General features: G+C 56.9%; 1 protein-coding gene across 1 annotated transcript in view; it reads left to right on the top strand.

Annotated features, from left to right (window-relative positions):
* The window catches only part of HMCN2 (hemicentin 2), a 164,954-nt gene extending 146,864 nt beyond the window's left edge, over positions 1-18,090 (top strand). Inside the window, exons 85-97 of the mRNA XM_037728076.1 lie at positions 3,144-3,413; positions 6,531-6,680; positions 9,181-9,318; positions 9,411-9,532; positions 9,994-10,231; positions 11,570-11,632; positions 11,766-11,888; positions 12,614-12,748; positions 13,787-13,915; positions 14,402-14,722; positions 15,444-15,563; positions 16,495-16,621; positions 17,331-18,090. Of these exons, the coding sequence (XP_037584004.1) occupies positions 3,144-3,413; positions 6,531-6,680; positions 9,181-9,318; positions 9,411-9,532; positions 9,994-10,231; positions 11,570-11,632; positions 11,766-11,888; positions 12,614-12,748; positions 13,787-13,915; positions 14,402-14,722; positions 15,444-15,563; positions 16,495-16,621; positions 17,331-17,676 (2,282 nt within the window). The 3' untranslated portion in view covers positions 17,677-18,090. The remainder of the gene's footprint in view (positions 1-3,143; positions 3,414-6,530; positions 6,681-9,180; positions 9,319-9,410; positions 9,533-9,993; positions 10,232-11,569; positions 11,633-11,765; positions 11,889-12,613; positions 12,749-13,786; positions 13,916-14,401; positions 14,723-15,443; positions 15,564-16,494; positions 16,622-17,330) is intronic.
* Positions 18,091-18,446: the final 356 nt, after the last annotated feature.

The following is an 18,446-nucleotide window of genomic DNA, read 5'->3' as shown; positions in this document are numbered from 1 at the left end:
CTGCTTCTGTGAGCAATTGTAACATGCTTGAAACAAGTGAAAAAAAAAAAAAAAAATCTCAGCAAAGCGTGGCTGTGGAGTCATCTGAAGTTCAGGCGGTTTTCAAGTCAGCCTCAGTTTGCTGTCCTTTGTCCCCCGCAGGTCTCCCCTGCGCAGACGCATATTTCCCACATTGGCCGGGGGTTGTGGGGAGCCGATCCAGCCTGTCCCTGGCTCCTCCATTTGCAGGTTCACCTTGTTAAATTGCTGGCTGGGCCCCTGCTCTCCTCGCCCAGGACCATGCCACAGGCCAGCAGAGCGGACACTTCTCTTTTGGTTCCTCCCAGTTTCGCTCCTTTTCCTGATGACGTTTCTCAGGGCAGGCTTCATCTTCTACCGCACATCAAGGCAGCCCCTGGGGGTGGCAAAAGCTACTGGTTTCCACAGCTGTCCTTAATAAAACCACTGCAACTGCCACGGTAGTGCTGGGATGGCACAGCTCTAGGCAGGAGGGCCAACGGCTTCCCCAGTTTTTATTCAAAGTTCTAGAGGCTTTTTTTCTTTTCTTTTTTCTTTTCTTTTCTTTCTTTTTGGAGATGGAGTCTCTGTCACCCAGGCTAGAGTGCATGCAGTCTTGGCTCACTGAAACCTCTACCTCCCAGGTTCAAGAGATTCTCCTGCCTCAGTCCCCCAACTAGATGGGATTACATCCAGCTAATTTTTGTATTTTTTGTTGAGACAAGGTTTCACCATGTTGGCCAGGCTGGTCTCAAACTTCTGACCTTAGGCCATCTGCCCACCTCGGCCTCTCAAAGTGCTGGGATTACAGGCGTGAGCCACTGCACCCAGCCATAGAGGCTTTTTATGGATAAATGCTTCTCAAGACCTGGCACAGTGGCTCACAGCTATAATTTCAACACTTTGTGAGGCCTAGGTAGAAGGATTGATTGAGTCCAGGAGTTTGAGACCAATCTGGGCAACATAGTGAAACCCCATGTCTACACAAAATAAATAAATTAGCCGGGCATGGCGGTGCGCACCTGTAGTCCTAGCTACTCAGGAGGCTGAGGTGGGAGGAGGAGGTAAGCCAGGAGGTCAAGGCTGCAGTGAACTGAGGTCACATTCCAGCCTGGGCAACAGAGTGAGCTCCTGTCCCAAAAAATTAAAAAGAGTCATTTACAAAATGTAAATGCTTCTCAATTTGTTGTACACCTTTGGTTGATTTTGAGAGCCCTGAAATAGTTATTTCAGGCAAGTGTGTCCAGTTTTATGCTTGTTTGCTGACCTCATCCCTCAGCCACAGCTGACAACTGATTCTTGCTTGTTCTGACTGATCTTTATTTATTTATTATTTTCATTTATTTATTTTTTTAAAGACGGGGTTTCACCATGTTGGTCAGGCTGGTCTTGAACTCTTGACCTCAGGTGATCTGCCCACCTTGGCCTCCAAAGTGCTTGGATTACAGGCATGAGCCATTACGCCCGGCCTTATATTTTTATTTTTGAGATGGAGTCTCACTCTGTCTCCCAGGCTAGAGTACAGTGGCGCAATCTTGGATCACTGCAACCTCCACCTCCTGGATTCAAGCAATTCTCCTGCCTCAGCCTCTCAAGTACCTGGGATTACAGGCACCCACCACCACACCCGTCTAATTTTTATATTTTTAGAGACAGGGTTTCATCATGTTGGCCTGGCTGGCCTTGAACTCCTAAGGTGATCCACCCGCCTCAGCCTCCCAAAGTGTTGTGCTTACAGGCGTGAGCCACTGCGCCTGGCCTTGGCCTTCATTTAAATGGAATCACCCCACACGTGCCCTTGCATGGACTTCTTTTGCACAAAATTGATTACTTATGGCATTCATCCAGATTTGTTTATTGGTTCTGACTGCTGTATGTTTTTCGATACATGGATGTACCACAGTTTATTCATGTATTCCACTGTACGTTAGTTTCCAGTTATGGGCAATTAAGAACAGCACTGCTGCGACCTTCTTATACACGTCCATTGGTAAACAGGCACGCACACTTGTGTTGGGGTATTTGTCCAGGAGCTGAAGTGCTAGGTCACGTGGTACACATGTGTTCTACTTTAGGACACACTGGCTGTGGTGGGATCTGATGCACAGCTCCCAAAGGCATGTCCAGGTCCCAGTCCCTAGGGCCTGTCAATGTTTCCTTACTTGGAAGAGGAATCTTTGCAAATGTCGTTAAGTTAAGGATCTTAAAGTGAGCAGATTATCTCGGTGGGCTTACATGCTATCACAAGTGTTCTGTTTTTTGTTTTTTGTTTGTTTTTTTTTATTTTTTGGGTTTTTATGTTTCTTGGTTTGGTTTTTTTTTGAGATGGAATCTCGCTCTCACCCAGGCTGGAGTGCAGTGGCGCAATCTTGGCTCACTGTAACCTCTGCCTCCGGGGTTTAAGCAATTCTCCTGGGTCAGCCTCTCAAGTAGCTGGGATTAAAGGCACACACCAGCACACCTGACTAATGTTTGTATTTTTTTTAGTAGAAATGGGGTTTCACCATGTTGGCCAGGCTCTTCTCAAAGTTCTAGGTTCAAGCAATTCACCCACCTCGGCCTCCCAAAGTGCTGGGATTATAGGCATGAGCCATCACACCTATCTACAAGTATTCTTATAAAAGAGAGCCAGGGCTGGATGTGGTGGCTGACGACTGTAATCCCAGCACTTTGGGAGGCCAAGGTGGGCAGATCACCTGAGGTTGGGAGTACGAGACCAGCATGGTCAATATGGCAAAACCCCATCTCTACCAAAAATACAAAAATTAGCTGGGTGGGGTGGCACATGCCTATAATCCCAGTGACTCAGGAGGCTGAGGCAGGAGAATCACTTGAACTCGGGAGGTGGAGGTTGCAGTGAGCCAAGATGGTGCCATTGCACTCCAGCCTGGGTGACCGAGCGAGACTCAATCTCAAAAAATAAAATAAAACAAAATAAAAGCAGATATGGCCATATGATATTTTCATGAAGAAACAGTATCTAGAGGGAGCTATTCAGGAACGGTGACTGGGTGGAAGGATCCTGTGTAGTTCTTACTTTCTCCTTTCTGCCTCTCTGGATTTCCCAGTGTGTCTAAATGAACATATTCTGTTTGAATATGCAAAAATAATTAAATCTTTCTAAAAGCCACCCGGGCCTCCCACAGGTGCTCCAGTGTTCCAGGTGGAGCCCCAGGACATGACAGTGAGATCCGGGGATGATGTGGCCCTGCGGTGCCAGGCCACTGGAGAGCCCGTGCCCACCATCGAGTGGCTGTGGGCAGGTCGCCCCTTGCAGGCCAGTCGGCGGCTCCAGACCCTGCCTGATGGGAGCCTGTGGCTGGAGAGCGTGGAGGCTGGGGATGCAGGTGCCTACGACTGCATCGCTCACAACCTCCTGGGCTCTGCCACAGCCCGGGCCTTCCTGGTCGTGAGAGGTATGGGGCATCCCTGTCTGGACCTTTGTGGACAGAGGGAGGATCTCCTGCTGATGGGAATTGTGTGGTGCTTATGGGGGACCTGGCCCCCAGCTCCCCACCTCTTCCCTTTGCTTCATCACAAGCCCAGAAGGAACCCCTACCCATTTAGAGTCTTGGAGGTGCTAAGTGTTTGCTGCTCATCTTGGCCAGGGAACACTGGCTGTTCCTGCTTAACTGGCACAAATGCATGTCCTCTGTCTGGACACTGCACAGCCCCAGGAAGCAGGCGGAGGAAGACAAGGGCATCCCCGGTGCCCTCGGGGGCTGCTGCGAAAAATCTGTGCATCAGCGTGTGTCCCAGGTTCACGCATTTCGTGGCCATGGCAGGTGGTGGGAAAAGAGATGGCTTCCTGGTGGAACAGACCCCTGCCATCTCGGATTCCTCAGTCACCTCCCTTCTCCCTTGAGTCAGACCAAACTTTAAAATTAAGAAAAGGTCTATCCTGAGAAACCACAGTAAACAAATTCAGCCCTGCATAAAGGCAAGTCATAAGATATTATTTCTGTGGCCTGTGCCTCTGGAGGGAACACTCCCTTTGCGTGGCTATGTGTCTCGCTCTCTGTCCCTGGCAGACATCACTAATCTATCGCCGCATACATTGGCAGAATCTTTCTCCAATGAGCCCTCCCAGGCAGCACCTCTCAGCTATTTGGAATTGGGACTTAACACTTGGCCCCCTGGAAATCCACATGAAACCCACTGCCAACCAAATGTGGAACCCTTTCTGGTCCCTGCTCCTGCTCTCATTCTCTCTCGTAGGCTGTGCAGAGCACCAACCTACACAGCTCTGAAAGTTCAGTTCTCTGACCCCCAGCTGAAGATGTGGCCTCGGAGAGAGCCTCAGGTCTAAGCAGACCCTACTCTGTTTCAGGCCATGGTCCCACTTCTTACCCTCTCCTGTTGGCAAGCCCCAGTCCAAACCACAGAGCTGTGCACGTGGCCTCCGTATTCGTTCTCTAGGGCTGCTGGTAAAAAACACCACAAGCGGAGGCTTAAACGTTTGGCACTGACAGCCCCACAGCTCTGGAGGCTGAAATCCAGGATTGCACTGCCAGCAGCCCCGCTTCCTTCTGAGGACGGTGGGAGGATCTGGTCCTGGTCTCTCCCCCAGAATCTTGCAGTGGTCCTCGGCATTCTGTGGCTTGTCAAAACGTCACCCCCACCTCCACCTTCATCTTCCCGTGGCGGTCTCCCAGTGCGTCTAAGCTTCCCTGTTTATAAGGACACTAGTCGCTTTGGATTAGGCCCACCCTAATGACCTCATTCTAACTGGCTTCCTCTATAAAGACCCTGTCTTCAAATAAGGTCACATTCCGAGGTCCTGGGGGCTAGGACTTCAACTGAAGTATGAATTTGGGCTGCGGTGGTACAATTCCATCCATAACCCAGCCTCCATTTTTTTTTTTAATAACAAGTATTCTTCCTTTATATATGTCAGTTGTAGAAAGGCCAGATACTATGGAGACCTATGAAGAAAAGGCTGATTCTCTCCCATAATTCAGTGACCCGCAGTAACTTAGGCAATTATTTGGGGAGCTATATTCTTCCGCAGTCCTTTCCCTGGATAGAAGAGGTATACTTTTCTTTTTATAAATGTCACATTTACAACCTCTGTAACCTGCCACTTTTCCTTCCTCTGTCTTGGAAGACATCCCATTGTGATTAACAACAGCCCACGACTTTCTTATTGTCTTCGTATCATTCCATGGGAACGTTTTTCATCTTCATTTCTCTCGGCTCTGTCAAACAAGCCGTGTGGTTTGCTTTTCTAGTTTCCATTCCCCAAAACCGCACCGTGGTAGTGTGCGTCTTTGTGTGTGGCCTGAATATATCCGTGGGACGATTTCCTGAAGGGGGGCTTGTGGGTAAGGGGAGTTCTGGGTTTGGGAGCCTCTCACCGTAAACCTATTTTCCCTTCTGACTGCCTCATTCTTTCTTCCCATCAGCCTGGCAGGTCCCAGTCCTGGCCTTGTGGGGGATAAGAGGCGGCTACGTTGCTCTATGTCTGAGAGACGTGGCGGTGGCTTGCCGTGCCTGGGTTCCTTTCCTGTCCTCTGCCAAAGCTGCCCGGGTCACGCTGCAGCCTTCTCGCCTGCAGCTCCCGATTCCTTCCTCACCCTGCTATTAAAAGGCCAGGGTTAGGTTCATGGCCCTTCTCCTGTCCCCGCCAGAGGCCCCAGAGCATCGGGTACCGATGGAAAACATCCCAGATGAGTTTCAAATCTCATCAAACCCCAACTACGGGCTGCAGGAAATGGCCCTGCTTCCTAGAACCCAAAATTAGCCAGCCCCTTGATTCATCCATTTAGGATCCTAGCAGTTGAGTGTTTTATGTTATTTTTTGACAGATCATGGGCAATTGGTAGTTAATTTCCCCTGAGAGCTGGTAAGTGGAGAGGCAGGCTAACTTCTGTCTCTCGTCCCCTGGAATGCCATCTGCCTCAACAAGACAGCTGGCCCATTAGTCAGAGGAAGCACCCCCCGTGCCTGCACCATCCGTTTGATTAGCACTAAAGAGCATCTGCTCACAGATGGCCTGGCGGGCAGCTGCTAGGACACCAGCCCACCAAGCGAGGCCAGCTGCAGGGCAGCGGGAGCCAGCAGCACTGATGGAATGGGGCTGCTCAGGTGACAGCACCCGGCTCTGGCTCAGTGCCCTGGCTCCTGCAGTATGCCAGCCGTGCCATCGTGGGACCCTGGCATTCCAGATACCCACAGGTCTTCTGTGGGTTTGTGGTCCCACCTCCTTATTTTACAGGTGAGCCAACTCAGGTGTGGCTTGGGGGCCTGATGTGGCCAGGTTTCAAGGAAGGCATTGGCAGAGCCAGAATTAAAAGCCAGCCCTGCCCCCCAGCCTAGGGTTCCTCCTGGCAGCCTCCCTTCTCTTTTAGAGCCAAGATCCCCCAGGCTTTGAGTCCATCACCCCTTAGCTGGATGTCCTTGGACAAGTGGACGTGAACTCTCCCAGCCCGCATTTACTCCTCCATGAAATGGGAATGACAACAGAACCTGCTTGTGCTCTGGGTCCCAGGGGTGGATAGCCAGTGGCACTGTCATTCTTTTCCTCCTTATAGGGGAGCCCCAGGGGAGCCGGGGAAGCATGATGGGGGTGATCAATGGCCAGAAACTTGGCGTGGCCATGCTCAACACCAGCGTGATGCAGGAGGCGCGCTCCGGGGTCGCCAGCATCCACAGCAGCATCCATCATGTCCCAGCAAACGTGGGTGAGTGGGAGGCAGAGCATCACCTGCATCTGGGCCACTTCTTGGCCCAGCAAGGATCCTCTGAAGCATGCTGGACCTAGGAGGGGCAGAGCCTGTGTTCCGAGACTTGCTCAGGGCCAGATGCCCAGAGCACATCTGAATATTTCTCAAAGCTGAGTGCAAGCCAAATGGACTGAGGTGCAGGCAACTTCCTCCCCGTCGCAACCTCCCCAAAACAAAGTAACTGCATTTGGCTGGACTCGATGGCTCAGGTCTGTAATCCCAGCACTTTGGGAGGCCAAGGCAGATCACAAGGTTGGGAGTTCGAGACCAGCCTGGCCAACATAGTGAAACCCTGTTTCTACTAAAAATACAAAAATTAGCCAGGTATGGTGGTGGGCACCTGTGATCCCAGCTACTCGGGAGGCTGAGGCAGGAGAATCACTTGAACCAGAAGGTGAAGGTTGCAGTGAGCTCAGATTGCACCACTGCACTCCAGCCTGGTAACAGAGCAAGGCTCTGTCTCAAAAAAAAAAAAAAAAAAGCAACATTTATAGTCAGACCAAGAGTGTGTGAAATGGTCAGTGTTCTGGGGGTGCAGATGCTCAGTGTGTGTGTTCTGGGGGTGCAGGCGCTCAGATTGTGTTCTGGGGGTGCAGGCGCTCAGATTGTGTGTTCTGGGGGTGCAGGCGCTCAGATTGTTCTGGGGGTGCAGGCGCTCAGATTGTGTGTTCTGGGGGTGCAGGTGCTCAGATTGTGTGTTCTGGGGTTGCAGGCGCTCAGATTGTGGTTTCTGAAGCCAGTGATGACTCCCTGAGGCTTCTCCCCATTATTAAGGCACAGGCTGATGGAAGTGGAGGGATCTCCAGTCATGAGTGACGGGTGTAGGCTGGAGGTGACAGGAAGTGGGAAACATGGAGAATGGAATTCTCTAGAAAACCTTAAGGACCAAGAATAGTCGCCTGAGCACAGAGCTATGTCCGGAGTCTGAGCGATGAATGATCAGAGAGACTTGCAGAGCTTGTGACAGCGGACCTCACTGTCTCTCCCTTCCCAAGGACTCCACGGCCCCTCATGGGGTCCAGACGGGGTGGTGCTCATGGGATCTTCACTAAAAGCAGCTCCTTTGAAGCTGCCCTTGATCATAGTCCTGCAGGAACAGTGTAGGCCAGGGGATTGTGCTGGGGTAGGGGGTCACTCTGAGTTGACTGTGGGCAGACAGCAAATGAAGCAAGACGCTGCCTAGACTTGGCTGCTTATTCCAGCTGCGGGAGCATGAGCCCTGGAAAAACATGCGACTCCAGGCCTGAGGGCCAGGCCCTGCTCCATGGAAACAGATGCGCAGAGAGGCTGAGAAGGTGGTGCTCATGCAGGGGCCTGGCCGGCTCCCGTGAACCTTGCAAAGCTGGCACCGTCCCTGATTCTGAGCAAGGGGGGAGCAGGGCACTCTGGGCAAGCGTCCCCTTGCCCAGTCCGTGGTCCCGCCTGGCCCTACGTGGAGGGTGGGCCATCACAGAAGGCCTGAGAATTCACATCCAGGGCAATTTTTTTTTTTTTTTTGAGATGGAGTTTCGCTTTTGTTGCCCAGGCTGGAGTGCAATGGTGTGATCTCAGCTTATCACGACCTCCACCTCCCAGGTTCAAGCGATTCTCCTCCCTCAGCCTCCTGAATAGCTGGGATTACAGGTGGGTGCCACCATGCCCAGCTAATTTTTGTATTTTTTTAGTAGAGACAGGGTTTCACTATGTTGGCCAGGCTGGTCTGTACCTCTTGACCTTGTGATCCACCTGCCTCGGCCTCCCAAAGTGCTGGGATTACAGACGTGAGCCACCGCGCCCGATCATCTAGGGCAATTTTTTGGCTCTTTTTTCCAATGATTTGGAACAATCCTCCTCCTCCTGGGCTCGTCCAGAAGGGATCTGCAAGTTAGAAAAGTTGGTTGATTTCCACTGAGCAAATTTGTACCGACAGTCAGTGGAGTCCCTGGCTCCGTGGTGACCCAGGCCATCATTCAGCGTTTGTTGAGTTGAATATCAGCAAAGTACACACATTTCTTTCTTCTTTTTCTCTTTTTGTGATTGCCTCTGGCTTTGTTGCCCAGACTGGAATGCAGCGGTGCAGTGGGTCACAGCTCACTGCGGCCTCAACCTGCCAAGCTCAAGGGATCCTCCTACCTCAGCCTCCCTGGTAGCCGGGACTATAGGCGTATGCCACCACACCTGGCTAATTGTGTAAATATTTTTATTTTTTGTAGAGACAGAGTCTCGCCATGTTACCCAACATTTCCTTGTATAAATTTATTAACTGCACAGCTACTCCAGGAAGTAGATTGTTTGCCTCCACCATTTCCTGGATTCTGGTTAAATAATTGACATGGCAGTCACAAGGCTGAGTGTAGGCAGCGAGGGAAGGGGCCAAGCTCTCCTGGGGGCAGTGGGAATCCATGAAGGGCCCTTGAGCAGGAGAGTGGCCGCCCTGAAGATCAGCCCTAACTCAGCGTCCACGCCCTGCCCCACCCAGGGCCTCTAATGCGGGTGCTCGTGGTCACCATCGCCCCCATCTACTGGGCCCTGGCCGGAGAGAGTGGGGAGGCCCTGAACGGCCACTCCCTGACGGGGGGCAAGTTCCGGCAGGAGTCACACGTGGAGTTTGCTACAGGTAAGCAGGGCCTCCCCCAGGTGGGCCAGGTAGGGCTGAAGCAGGAGCCCAGGAGCTCCCTGGTGACTGTGCTGGGCGGGGATGGATTGCAGGGGAGCTGCTCACGATGACCCAGGTGGCCCGGGGCCTGGATCCCAATGGCCTCCTGCTCCTCGATGTGGTGGTCGATGGTGGTGTCCCTGAGAGCCTGGCTGACGCAGATCTGCACGTGCAGGTGGGGGTCACGCCTGGGGTGTGCAGACGGGGTGGGTAAGAGAGATGGAGGCGCCCGGCTCTCAACCACCCGTGAGCAGCCAGGCCTACTCTCCCTCCTCCCAGGCCGGCAACCACAGGGCTGGGTCACAGTCCGGCCCTGAACTTAGGGTAGGGCGAGCAGTTGTAACGGGCTCAAGTGCGAGCCCATGAGGGAATGCTCTGAGCCCTGCGACCCCAGATCAGAGTGTTCTGGTTCCAAAGCAGAAGTCCTGAAGAGAGGTGAGCTGCCCAGCGCAGCCCAGCTGGTTAGAAGAGGCTCTGGGAGCCTCACCCCATCTCCTCCCAAGTCTCCCCAGCCCCTGACTTGGGGTAAGGGTCTCAGGCTGCTTGGGAGCTGAAATTTCCTCCTCCCCTTCCGTCCCTGACCTCTGTTTCCCTCTCCCCCTCTCCTCCTCCTCCACCCTCCTGTTCCTCCTGCAGGACTTTGAGGAGCGCTATGTGCAGACAGGGCCTGGCCGGCTGTTTGTGGGCTCCACACAGCGCTTCCTCCAGGGCAGCCTCCCCTCGTTCCTGCGCTGCAACCACAGCATCCAGTACGACTCGGCCCGGGGCCCCCAGCCCCAGCTGGTACAGCACCTTCGGGCCTCGGCTGTCAGCTCGGCCTTCGACCCAGAGGCCGAGGCCCTGCGCTTCCGACTCACGACAGCCCTGCAAGCGGGTGAGGGTCTGCTGCTTTGTCACACCCCCACCGCCCCAGCTAAAACCTGCCAGGGGCCCAAATGCACATGGCTGGAAGCCACTCCTGCCCCCAATATCCAGTGACCATGGGCCAGTGACTGGGGACTGAGACGGCCCACCTGGCCTGTCCCCACTCCCGTCCCTCCTCACAGGGACACAGCTCTCTCAGCCACCCCCGTCCCAACCTCTGGATCCTTTCCCCAGGCACCAAGGAGAAGGTCCAGCCACCCCAGGCTGATGTTCAAGGATTGAGTGACCCCACCCTCTTCTCCCAAGGGCACTTGTATGGAGGCCCCACCCCGGGGACCAGGGACCACTGTTGGAACCCCTGGAGAACCAGAGGAACACGCTTTCCATTCTTACCCAGTGAACCCCAGAGATACATGTGTTCACATTATTTGAGGTCCCAACAGGTTTTGAACATTGAAAAAGTAATAGTGATAAGAGCACAGCTTTAAGGTCAGGCAGACCCTGGTTCTAATCCAAGTGCACCACTTTCTGGCTGTGGCATCTTGGGGGCAACGTCCTGTTCCTCCCTGAGCCTCAGAGTTCCCATCTGCACAGTGGGCATGACATGGGCTTCCTTGCAGTGGGTTGCCGTATAGAGGTTGTCTCTAAAACCCTAGCCTGGCCCCTAGTGGCTGCTTCATTAAGGGTGGCTGTCCCACCCACGGCCCACGGGCTGCATGCTACCCAGGACAGCTTTGAGTGAGCGCAGCACAAATTCGTAAACTTTCTTAAAACGTTATGAGATTCTTTTTGCGATTACTTTTTAGCTCATCAGCTATCCTTAGCGTTAGTGTATTTTACGTGTGGCCCAAGACAATTCTTCTTCCAGTGTGGCCCAGGGGAGCCAAAAGACAGGACACCCCTGATTTAGACAGCTTTGTATCCTTCCTGCCTCCAGACCCCAGCTCCCCCCTCCCCTGCCTTTGTTCTTGCTGCCCGTCTGACGCTGTCCTCTGCCCCTCCTGGCGCTCTCCGTGCATTGCCGCTGGGGTCTCAGGAGTGCCGTTCTGCACGTGTTCACTTCCTGCATTTGATTTTAATGGTTTCCTGGGGCTGCCTGACTCACTGCCCAGCCCCACTGGGAGCCCTTCAGGTCACATTTCCTTGACTGGATGCCCTTCAGTCATCGCCTCCAACAGGCCTGGGCAGGAAATGGGCTCGCTGACTCTCTGGCACCATCTTGGCTCTGCCTGGCCAAGCTGGCAGTGGGGAGGGCAGGGAGGAGAGGCTGCGAGCCTGGGCTACAGCCAGCACAGCCATGGGAGAGGACACCCTCATGTCCTTAGGGTCTGTCCTCTTTGCCTTGCAGAGGAGAACGAGGTCGGCTGCCCCGAGGGCTTTGAGCTGGACTCCCAGGGAGCTTTTTGTGTGGGTGAGCGCCCCCCCAACCCCCCGGCATGGATGTCGGAGGTCTCTCAGCTCGGGATACCGGGATAGATGGGCTCTCCCAGCCAGCTGGCAGGAGGGCCTGGGAGCAGAGACCACCAGACCCCTTCCTGCCCCAGATAGGGACGAGTGCTCGGGAGGCCCCAGCCCCTGCTCCCACTCCTGCCTTAACGCACCCGGCCGCTTCTCCTGCGCCTGCCCTGCTGGCTTTGCCTTGGCCTGGGATGACAGGAACTGCAGAGGTGAGGGGCCCCTGGGAGGAGAGGTGCTCCTCGGACCTGGCCCGGGTGTGCAGAAGGGTTCCCAGGGCCAGGACCCTGGCTGGAGACACAGACCTGCAGGGTGACCCATCCTGAGGGCATTCAATGTCAGCCTAGGAGTCCCAATGCCATATCCCCACCAGGCTCCTTCCTGCTGAGGGAGCTGCAGATGAGCGAGGCCCAGGTATCAGAGGGTGATGGGGAGCCCCAGAGGTCTATGGGCAGTTATCACATGCTCACGGCATTCTGAACCTGGACAGGCCTCGGAAGCTTTCCCAACACTCAGCATCATTTCCAACTGACTGAGACTGGCAAGTGAGTTGTCCCCCTCGGCAATGGTGCTGGATGACAAACTTGACCTTGGGAGATGGTCCTGATGCTGACCCCCAATCTGCATCCCTGTACTCCACCGGGAGGGCCTGGTGCCGCTAAGTCTCCACTGGGCTCCAAGCCGGGTGCCCAAGGGAGCAGTCTGCAGCCTTGCATTGGAAGCTGCAGGCCTAGGCCCTCGGGTCCCTTGGAGTGGGCCCTGTGTTTTGCGGTGGGAGAAGGACAATGGAAAGAGCTAGCAGAAGGGGTGGGGACCTTCCTGCCTGTGGCTTCTGGGCCTGGGGATGAAGCGTCTGTGGATAGACTGGGCCAGGGCCAGGTGGTGAGGCAGGCCTAGGGTGACGTTCACACAGCCGTCTTCCCCGATCTGCCCCCAGATGTGGACGAGTGTGCATGGGATGCCCACCTCTGCCGAGAGGGACAGCGCTGTGTGAACCTGCTGGGGTCCTACCGCTGCCTCCCTGACTGTGGGCCTGGCTTCCGGGTGGCTGCTGATGGGGCCGGCTGTGAAGGTGATGGGGCCACAGCGTGCGGCCTGTCCTTACTCCTGGAAATGCAAAGGTTGCCAGGGATCAGAGGATCGGGGCTGTGTGTCACCGGGCTTCTGGGTTCCCGGGAAAACCGGGACTCTTGGCAGAAAGAGCGCAGCAAGGCTGGTGAGGAAGCCTGCACTGGGCTCTGGAGGTCTCAGCCCTGCCCTGGCTCCTGGCAGCTTGCCCCTTCTTTGACAGGGGTGTTTTCCTTTCTGGACCTCAGTTTCTTGTCTGCTTGATAAAGAGGGAGCCAGGTCAGGGATGGCGAACACGTGCTCCCTACGCTGCCGTCCGTTCTATTGCCCCCATGAATCAAGGCCCAGCTAGAGGCCACCTCGGAATCCTTCTCGTCCCAGCAGCCCCCAGCCACCATGGAGCAGGTGCAGTCAGCCTTTGAGGTGAAATCTAGGTGCCACCCCTGGACGGGTGACCCCAGTGGTCCCTCCTGTCCCAGCAGTCTATGGCTGCAGGATCATGGACCCACTGGCTTCTCTGAGAGACTGTCCAGTGGAGAGGGAAGCATGGTGGAGCCTGACCCCAGAGGATCAGCCAACGCACCTTGTGGTCCCAGGGCCCTCAGAGTGCCCAGCGATTCACCCTGACACCTGTCCTCCCTTCTCACCACATTTTTAGCTCTTCCCACATAGGAGGCTCCCTTCCTCACCACGACCCCAGGAAGAGGTCACATCTTTACCCTCTTTATGGGGGAGGACACTGAGGCTCAGAGAGGGAGCGTTCCCTGCCCAAGGGCTAGAATATGGCAGAACTCAGCAGAACCCAGGACTCTGCCCCCAAAGCCCACCCTTTAAGCCCCTTCCTTTCTTTGGGACAGGAACCCTCTTGACCTCCAACCTGGTATAACTGGGGAGGTGGCACAAGGTTTGCCATGCAGGCTGGTGGCACTGAAACTGGAGGAGGGGACAGGGAGGAAGCCCAGATATGGAGGGGGATGATCCGTCCCTTCGGGGAAGGGCTCTGGGCTAGACCTCACCCCCTGACTGTGCCTCTGCCTTCCAGATGTGGACGAATGCCTGGAGGGGGTGGACGACTGTCACTACAACCAGCTCTGCGAGAACACCCCAGGCGGTCACCGCTGCAGCTGCCCCAGGGGCTACCGGATGCAGGGCCCCAGCCTGCCCTGCCTAGGTACGGGGACACCCACCCTCTGGCTGGCACCCCCAGCTCAGGGGCCGTAGGTGTTTATGGCGCCCGTGCTGGTGAGTTCCGAGAATAACCAAACAGTAGTTGATACTGCGCTCACTGGGTGCCTGCCTGTGACCAAAACCTCAGCCCAACCCTGTGGGGTCATCTTCCAGGGAATCTCAGGAGGAGGAAGATGGTGGAGGCAAGTGGGTGGACCTCAGAGAGGCTTAGGAGAGGGCACGGATCTAACTGGGGTGCTGTGGGGCTGAGGGGGAGCTGGAGGCTGGGGTGATGCTGAGAGCCGTAGGTGGGGTCAGAGAGGAGGCTGGGCTTGGCCCCAGGAGAGGGGCATGTGGTGGCCCACATGCAACATGGGATGGCGCAATTCTAGGGAGCGCCAGCAAGAGAGAAGGCAGGGCCAGGCGATGGCTGCCAGCTGCAGGGAGCCCTGGGCCACCTGTGCACACACCTGCCCCTGCCCCTCTGCAGATGTCAATGAGTGCCTGCAGCTGCCCAAGGCCTGCGCCTACCAGTGCCACAACCTCCAGGGCAGCTACCGCTGCCTGTGCCCCCCCGGCCAGACCCTCCTCCGAGATGGCAAGGCCTGTACCTCACCGGAACGGAATGGACAAAACGTCACCACCGTCAGCCACCGAGGCCCTCCAGCGCCCTGGCTGCGGCCCCGAGCCTCCGTCCCCGGTGGCTCCTATCATGCCTGGCTCTCTCTCCGGCCGGGTCCCATGGCCCTGAGCAGCATGGGCCGGGCCTGGTGCCCTCCTGGCTTCATCAGGCAGAACGGAGTCTGCACAGGTAAGGCCAGGCCCTGACCATCCACAGGACACAGCCGTGAGGGCATCTTGGGCTCCTGGGCTGGTTATGCACAGGGTACCCACCGAGCTCAGAAACCCAGACCTCCCAGGCAAGCAGGGTGGCTGGTGTGGTGGATGGGGGCTTCTCCCATGCAGGGGGGCTCAGAGCCTTGGCCGTGCTACTGGGCAGGGGGCTTCCAAGATGGGGGGTGGGGTATCTTTTAAACCATTTGGCTTCAGGATGCTTTGCCCAGAGGGAGGGCACCTGAGGCAGGTGGTACCCAGAACCCTCTTTGAGAAACGCTCCTCTGAGCAGTCAGAAAGGGAGATTCTCAGGAGTGAAGAAGAATGTTCCAGGTAGACATGAGAATGTGATGAGGGACTGCTGGGTGGAGGGGTGGGGGTTGGGAACAGCCCCTGGACCCTGCAGAGAGGAGCAAAGAGGAGGTGGCCTGCCCCAGAGCTGATGCCTCAGCATTCTCGCCGGGGCTTCTCCCTCTATTCCTTGGCAAGCATGGGGTAGGTAGAGTGGGGCTCCCTGCTCTCACCAAGCCCAGGGACTCCCCCAGACCCTTAACCCGGGCTGGGAGGGGCAGGACAGGGAGAAGGAGCAGGGCAGCTCCAGAGCCCGGCAGGTAGGCGCGTGGCCACCTCGGTGTCTGTGGCTCAGCTCGTCTCTCTGCCCCACCCCCCACCTGCCCCACCCTCCATGCCCGGGCCAGACCTTGATGAGTGCCGGGTGAGGAACCTGTGCCAGCATGCCTGCCGCAACACCGAGGGCAGCTACCAGTGCATGTGCCCCGCCGGCTACCGCCTGCTCCCCAGCGGGAAGAACTGCCAGGGTAAGCCAGGCTCAGGCCAACGCCCAGACACCCTCAGGGTTAGGGAAGGCAGCATGGGACGGGTCACGTGGGCCTCTCACCCACTCCATTCGCTCCAGCTCCTTCACAACCATCCTGTGAGGTGGGGGCAGGGAGGCAGGCTCAGAGGGGTTCCGTGAACACCCCAGGCTCCCACAGCCACAGCAGGGCCCGTGCTCCGAACAGGAGCTCTGAGAGATTACTCGGGCAGCCTCTGAAAGCAGCCCTGCAGAGCCAATCTCAGCTTTACTGTGTGTCCCTGGGAAACTCACTTCACCTCTCTGAGCCTCCGGCCTCCTGATTAGATGGGGCTAGCACAGTCCCCCTCAAATAGCGGGGATGAGAATGGTGGTGGTTGGGCACAGGGCACACAGCTGCTGCTGCTGGTATAGTAAGGGGCTCTAACTCCCAAGCCAGGCTCGGTTTCCCTGGTGTACCCCGGGCTGGGGTCAGGCATGCTGCTTCCTCCACCTTAAAGAACAGGGACCTGCCTAGCCTGTCTCCATCCCTCACGCTGCCATGGAGGTCATCGAACGTCCTCTGAGAAGGGTGGGGCGTCCACTGAGGGAGACAGGGTCAGGGGCTCTGCCCGTGGGCAGTGGGCACTCTGGGTCTTCAAGCAAAGCAGCCACTCAGGAAAAGCCCCATCTCTCCCAGGCCCTCCTACCCAGCACTTGCTCAGGAGCTCCCCATGGTGCCCACCTACATGCCCTGGAAAGCCCTGGCCCCCAGGGGGGTGAGAAGGTGCTGGGGACCTCCACGCTGGGTAGTCATGGGTCAGACTGGCTGGGGACAGGAGGAAAAGGGCTGCTCACCTCACTGGTCCCCCAAAGGTCCTTCTCCCCACGTACTCCCCACTTGTCCTTTCTCCTCCTTTTCACCTCCCTCTCCCGCTTCACCCCTCCCCATCCAGACATCAACGAGTGTGAGGAGGAGGGCATTGAGTGTGGACCCGGCCAGATGTGCTTCAACACCCGAGGCAGCTACCAGTGTGTGGACACGCCCTGTCCTGCCACCTACCGGCAGGGCCCCAGTCCCGGGTAAGGGCTGAGTTGGCAAGGCCTTGTGCCCTGGGGAAAAGAACATTTTTTCAGTCACTCGGTGCAGGCTGGCCCCGTCACTGTCACTCCCCACACAAGTGATGCAGGCAGGAGCGCCTGGGGCCCTGGGGGCAGGGAGAGGCCGGAGTGGGGGAGAACGGGGACACGGGAGCACACACATCAAACCCCAGACAGAGGCACACCATGCGCGCACACACACAACCCAGGACAAGACTCAGACACACCAGCACCAAACCATCCGCTCCACGCCACTCACGTCACGGCGGCCACGGACATTCAGTAACACGCACAGAGACATGGGGACCTTAGGGGTAGCAGCTGCTGCCCAGGGAGGGTCTCTCCTGGTGGGCGACCTGCTCTGGGCCTTACAGCTGGAGAAAGCTAGGCTGGGGTTGGAAGCGGGTGCACGTGCTGCCCGGTGCTTGTGGGTGCCCTGGGGCATGGCCCTGGAGAGTCCCCCGGAGGGACCCTGAAAGGGCAGGCCTCTGGCCTCTCCGGCCTCAGCTTGTCGATGTCTAAAACGGGCCGGCGGGGGTGCCCGCAGAGAAGGCGTGTGGGGCGCTGCAGGGGAAGCACTGGCAGCGCGCGCGGGCGGAACTGCAGCGCTGGCGGGAGGTCGGGTCTACGCGGCCCGCTGCTCCGACTGCAACCCCGGTCCGCGGTCTGCCTGTGTCTGTGCCGCCCGCAGGACGTGCTTCCGGCGCTGCTCGCGGGACTGCAGCTCGGGCGGCCCCTCCACGCTGCAGTACCGGCTGCTGCCGCTGCCCCTGGGCGTGCGCGCCCACCACGACGTGGCCCGCCTGGCCGCCTTCTCCGAGGCCGGCGTCCCCGCCAACAGCACCGAGCTCAGCGTGCTGGAGCCCGACCCGCGCAGCCCATTCGCGCTGCGCCCGCTGCACGCCGGCCACGGCGCCGTCTACACCCGCCGCGCGCTCACCCGTGCCGGCCTCTACCGGCTCACCGTGCGCGCCGCAGCCTCGCGCCACCAAAGCGTCTTCATCCTGCTCATCGCTGTGTCCCCCTACCCCTACTGAATGGGGGAGGGCATCGGCGGCCGCCCCGTCGTGACCCCCGAGGCGGGGTGGGGGAGGAGCCCTGGTCCATGCCACCTGCTGTGGCAAGCGTAGCGTCATCCTCTCCTGCCCCGTGCGTCAGTGAGACCTTGGGTCAACACGACCCTGCATGCAGCCTTGATCCCTGGCAGGGAGGATCTGAGCTTGCAGAGGAAGGCGTCCAGGGCGGCCCCTGGGTGGCCAGGCCAGCAGACAGGGCCCGGGGAAGCCTCCAGGCCCTCATCTGCCCCTCCATAGGAGCGGGACAGGGACACAGGGCACCTGGACGCCCAGGAGAGGGGACAAGCCCTGCTTTGGGGGCAGCAGCTGTCGCCCGGCTACACCTGGTGGTGTCATTCTGAACCTTGTTACAATATAAAAACGATTGTTTTTTAACCAACTAGGTTTCTTTGTCTAATTATTTTGCTTTGTAGGGAAGGGTTTTGGCTGGGAAGGAGACCACGCCTTCTGTTCTGATCCAGGAGCACTGCAGTTGGAGTCCACCAGCCTCCTCTCCTTAGCAGTAGGGCTGCCTCAGCCACCTCCTGGCCTCAGTTTCCTCATCCATTAAATACTGCAATAGGGCCCTCCCTTCCCACATAGGGCTGTGGGGGCAACTAAATGAGGAGTAAAAGTGTTACACAGAGAGCAATACGTAGTGGCAAAAAAAGACTTCTTACTTTTTTTGTAAAAATAATCCCGGCGGTGACGAGGGATTGAGAAAAGGAAATCAAGTCAGAAACAAGAGTAGA

Source organism: Cebus imitator, unplaced genomic scaffold (genome assembly GCF_001604975.1).
Source record: "Cebus imitator isolate Cc_AM_T3 unplaced genomic scaffold, Cebus_imitator-1.0 Scaffold254, whole genome shotgun sequence".
Classification (NCBI taxonomy): Eukaryota; Metazoa; Chordata; class Mammalia; order Primates; family Cebidae; genus Cebus; species Cebus imitator.
The sequence above is the reverse complement of the archived record's forward strand: the minus strand, read 5'-3'. Positions and strand labels throughout refer to the sequence as shown.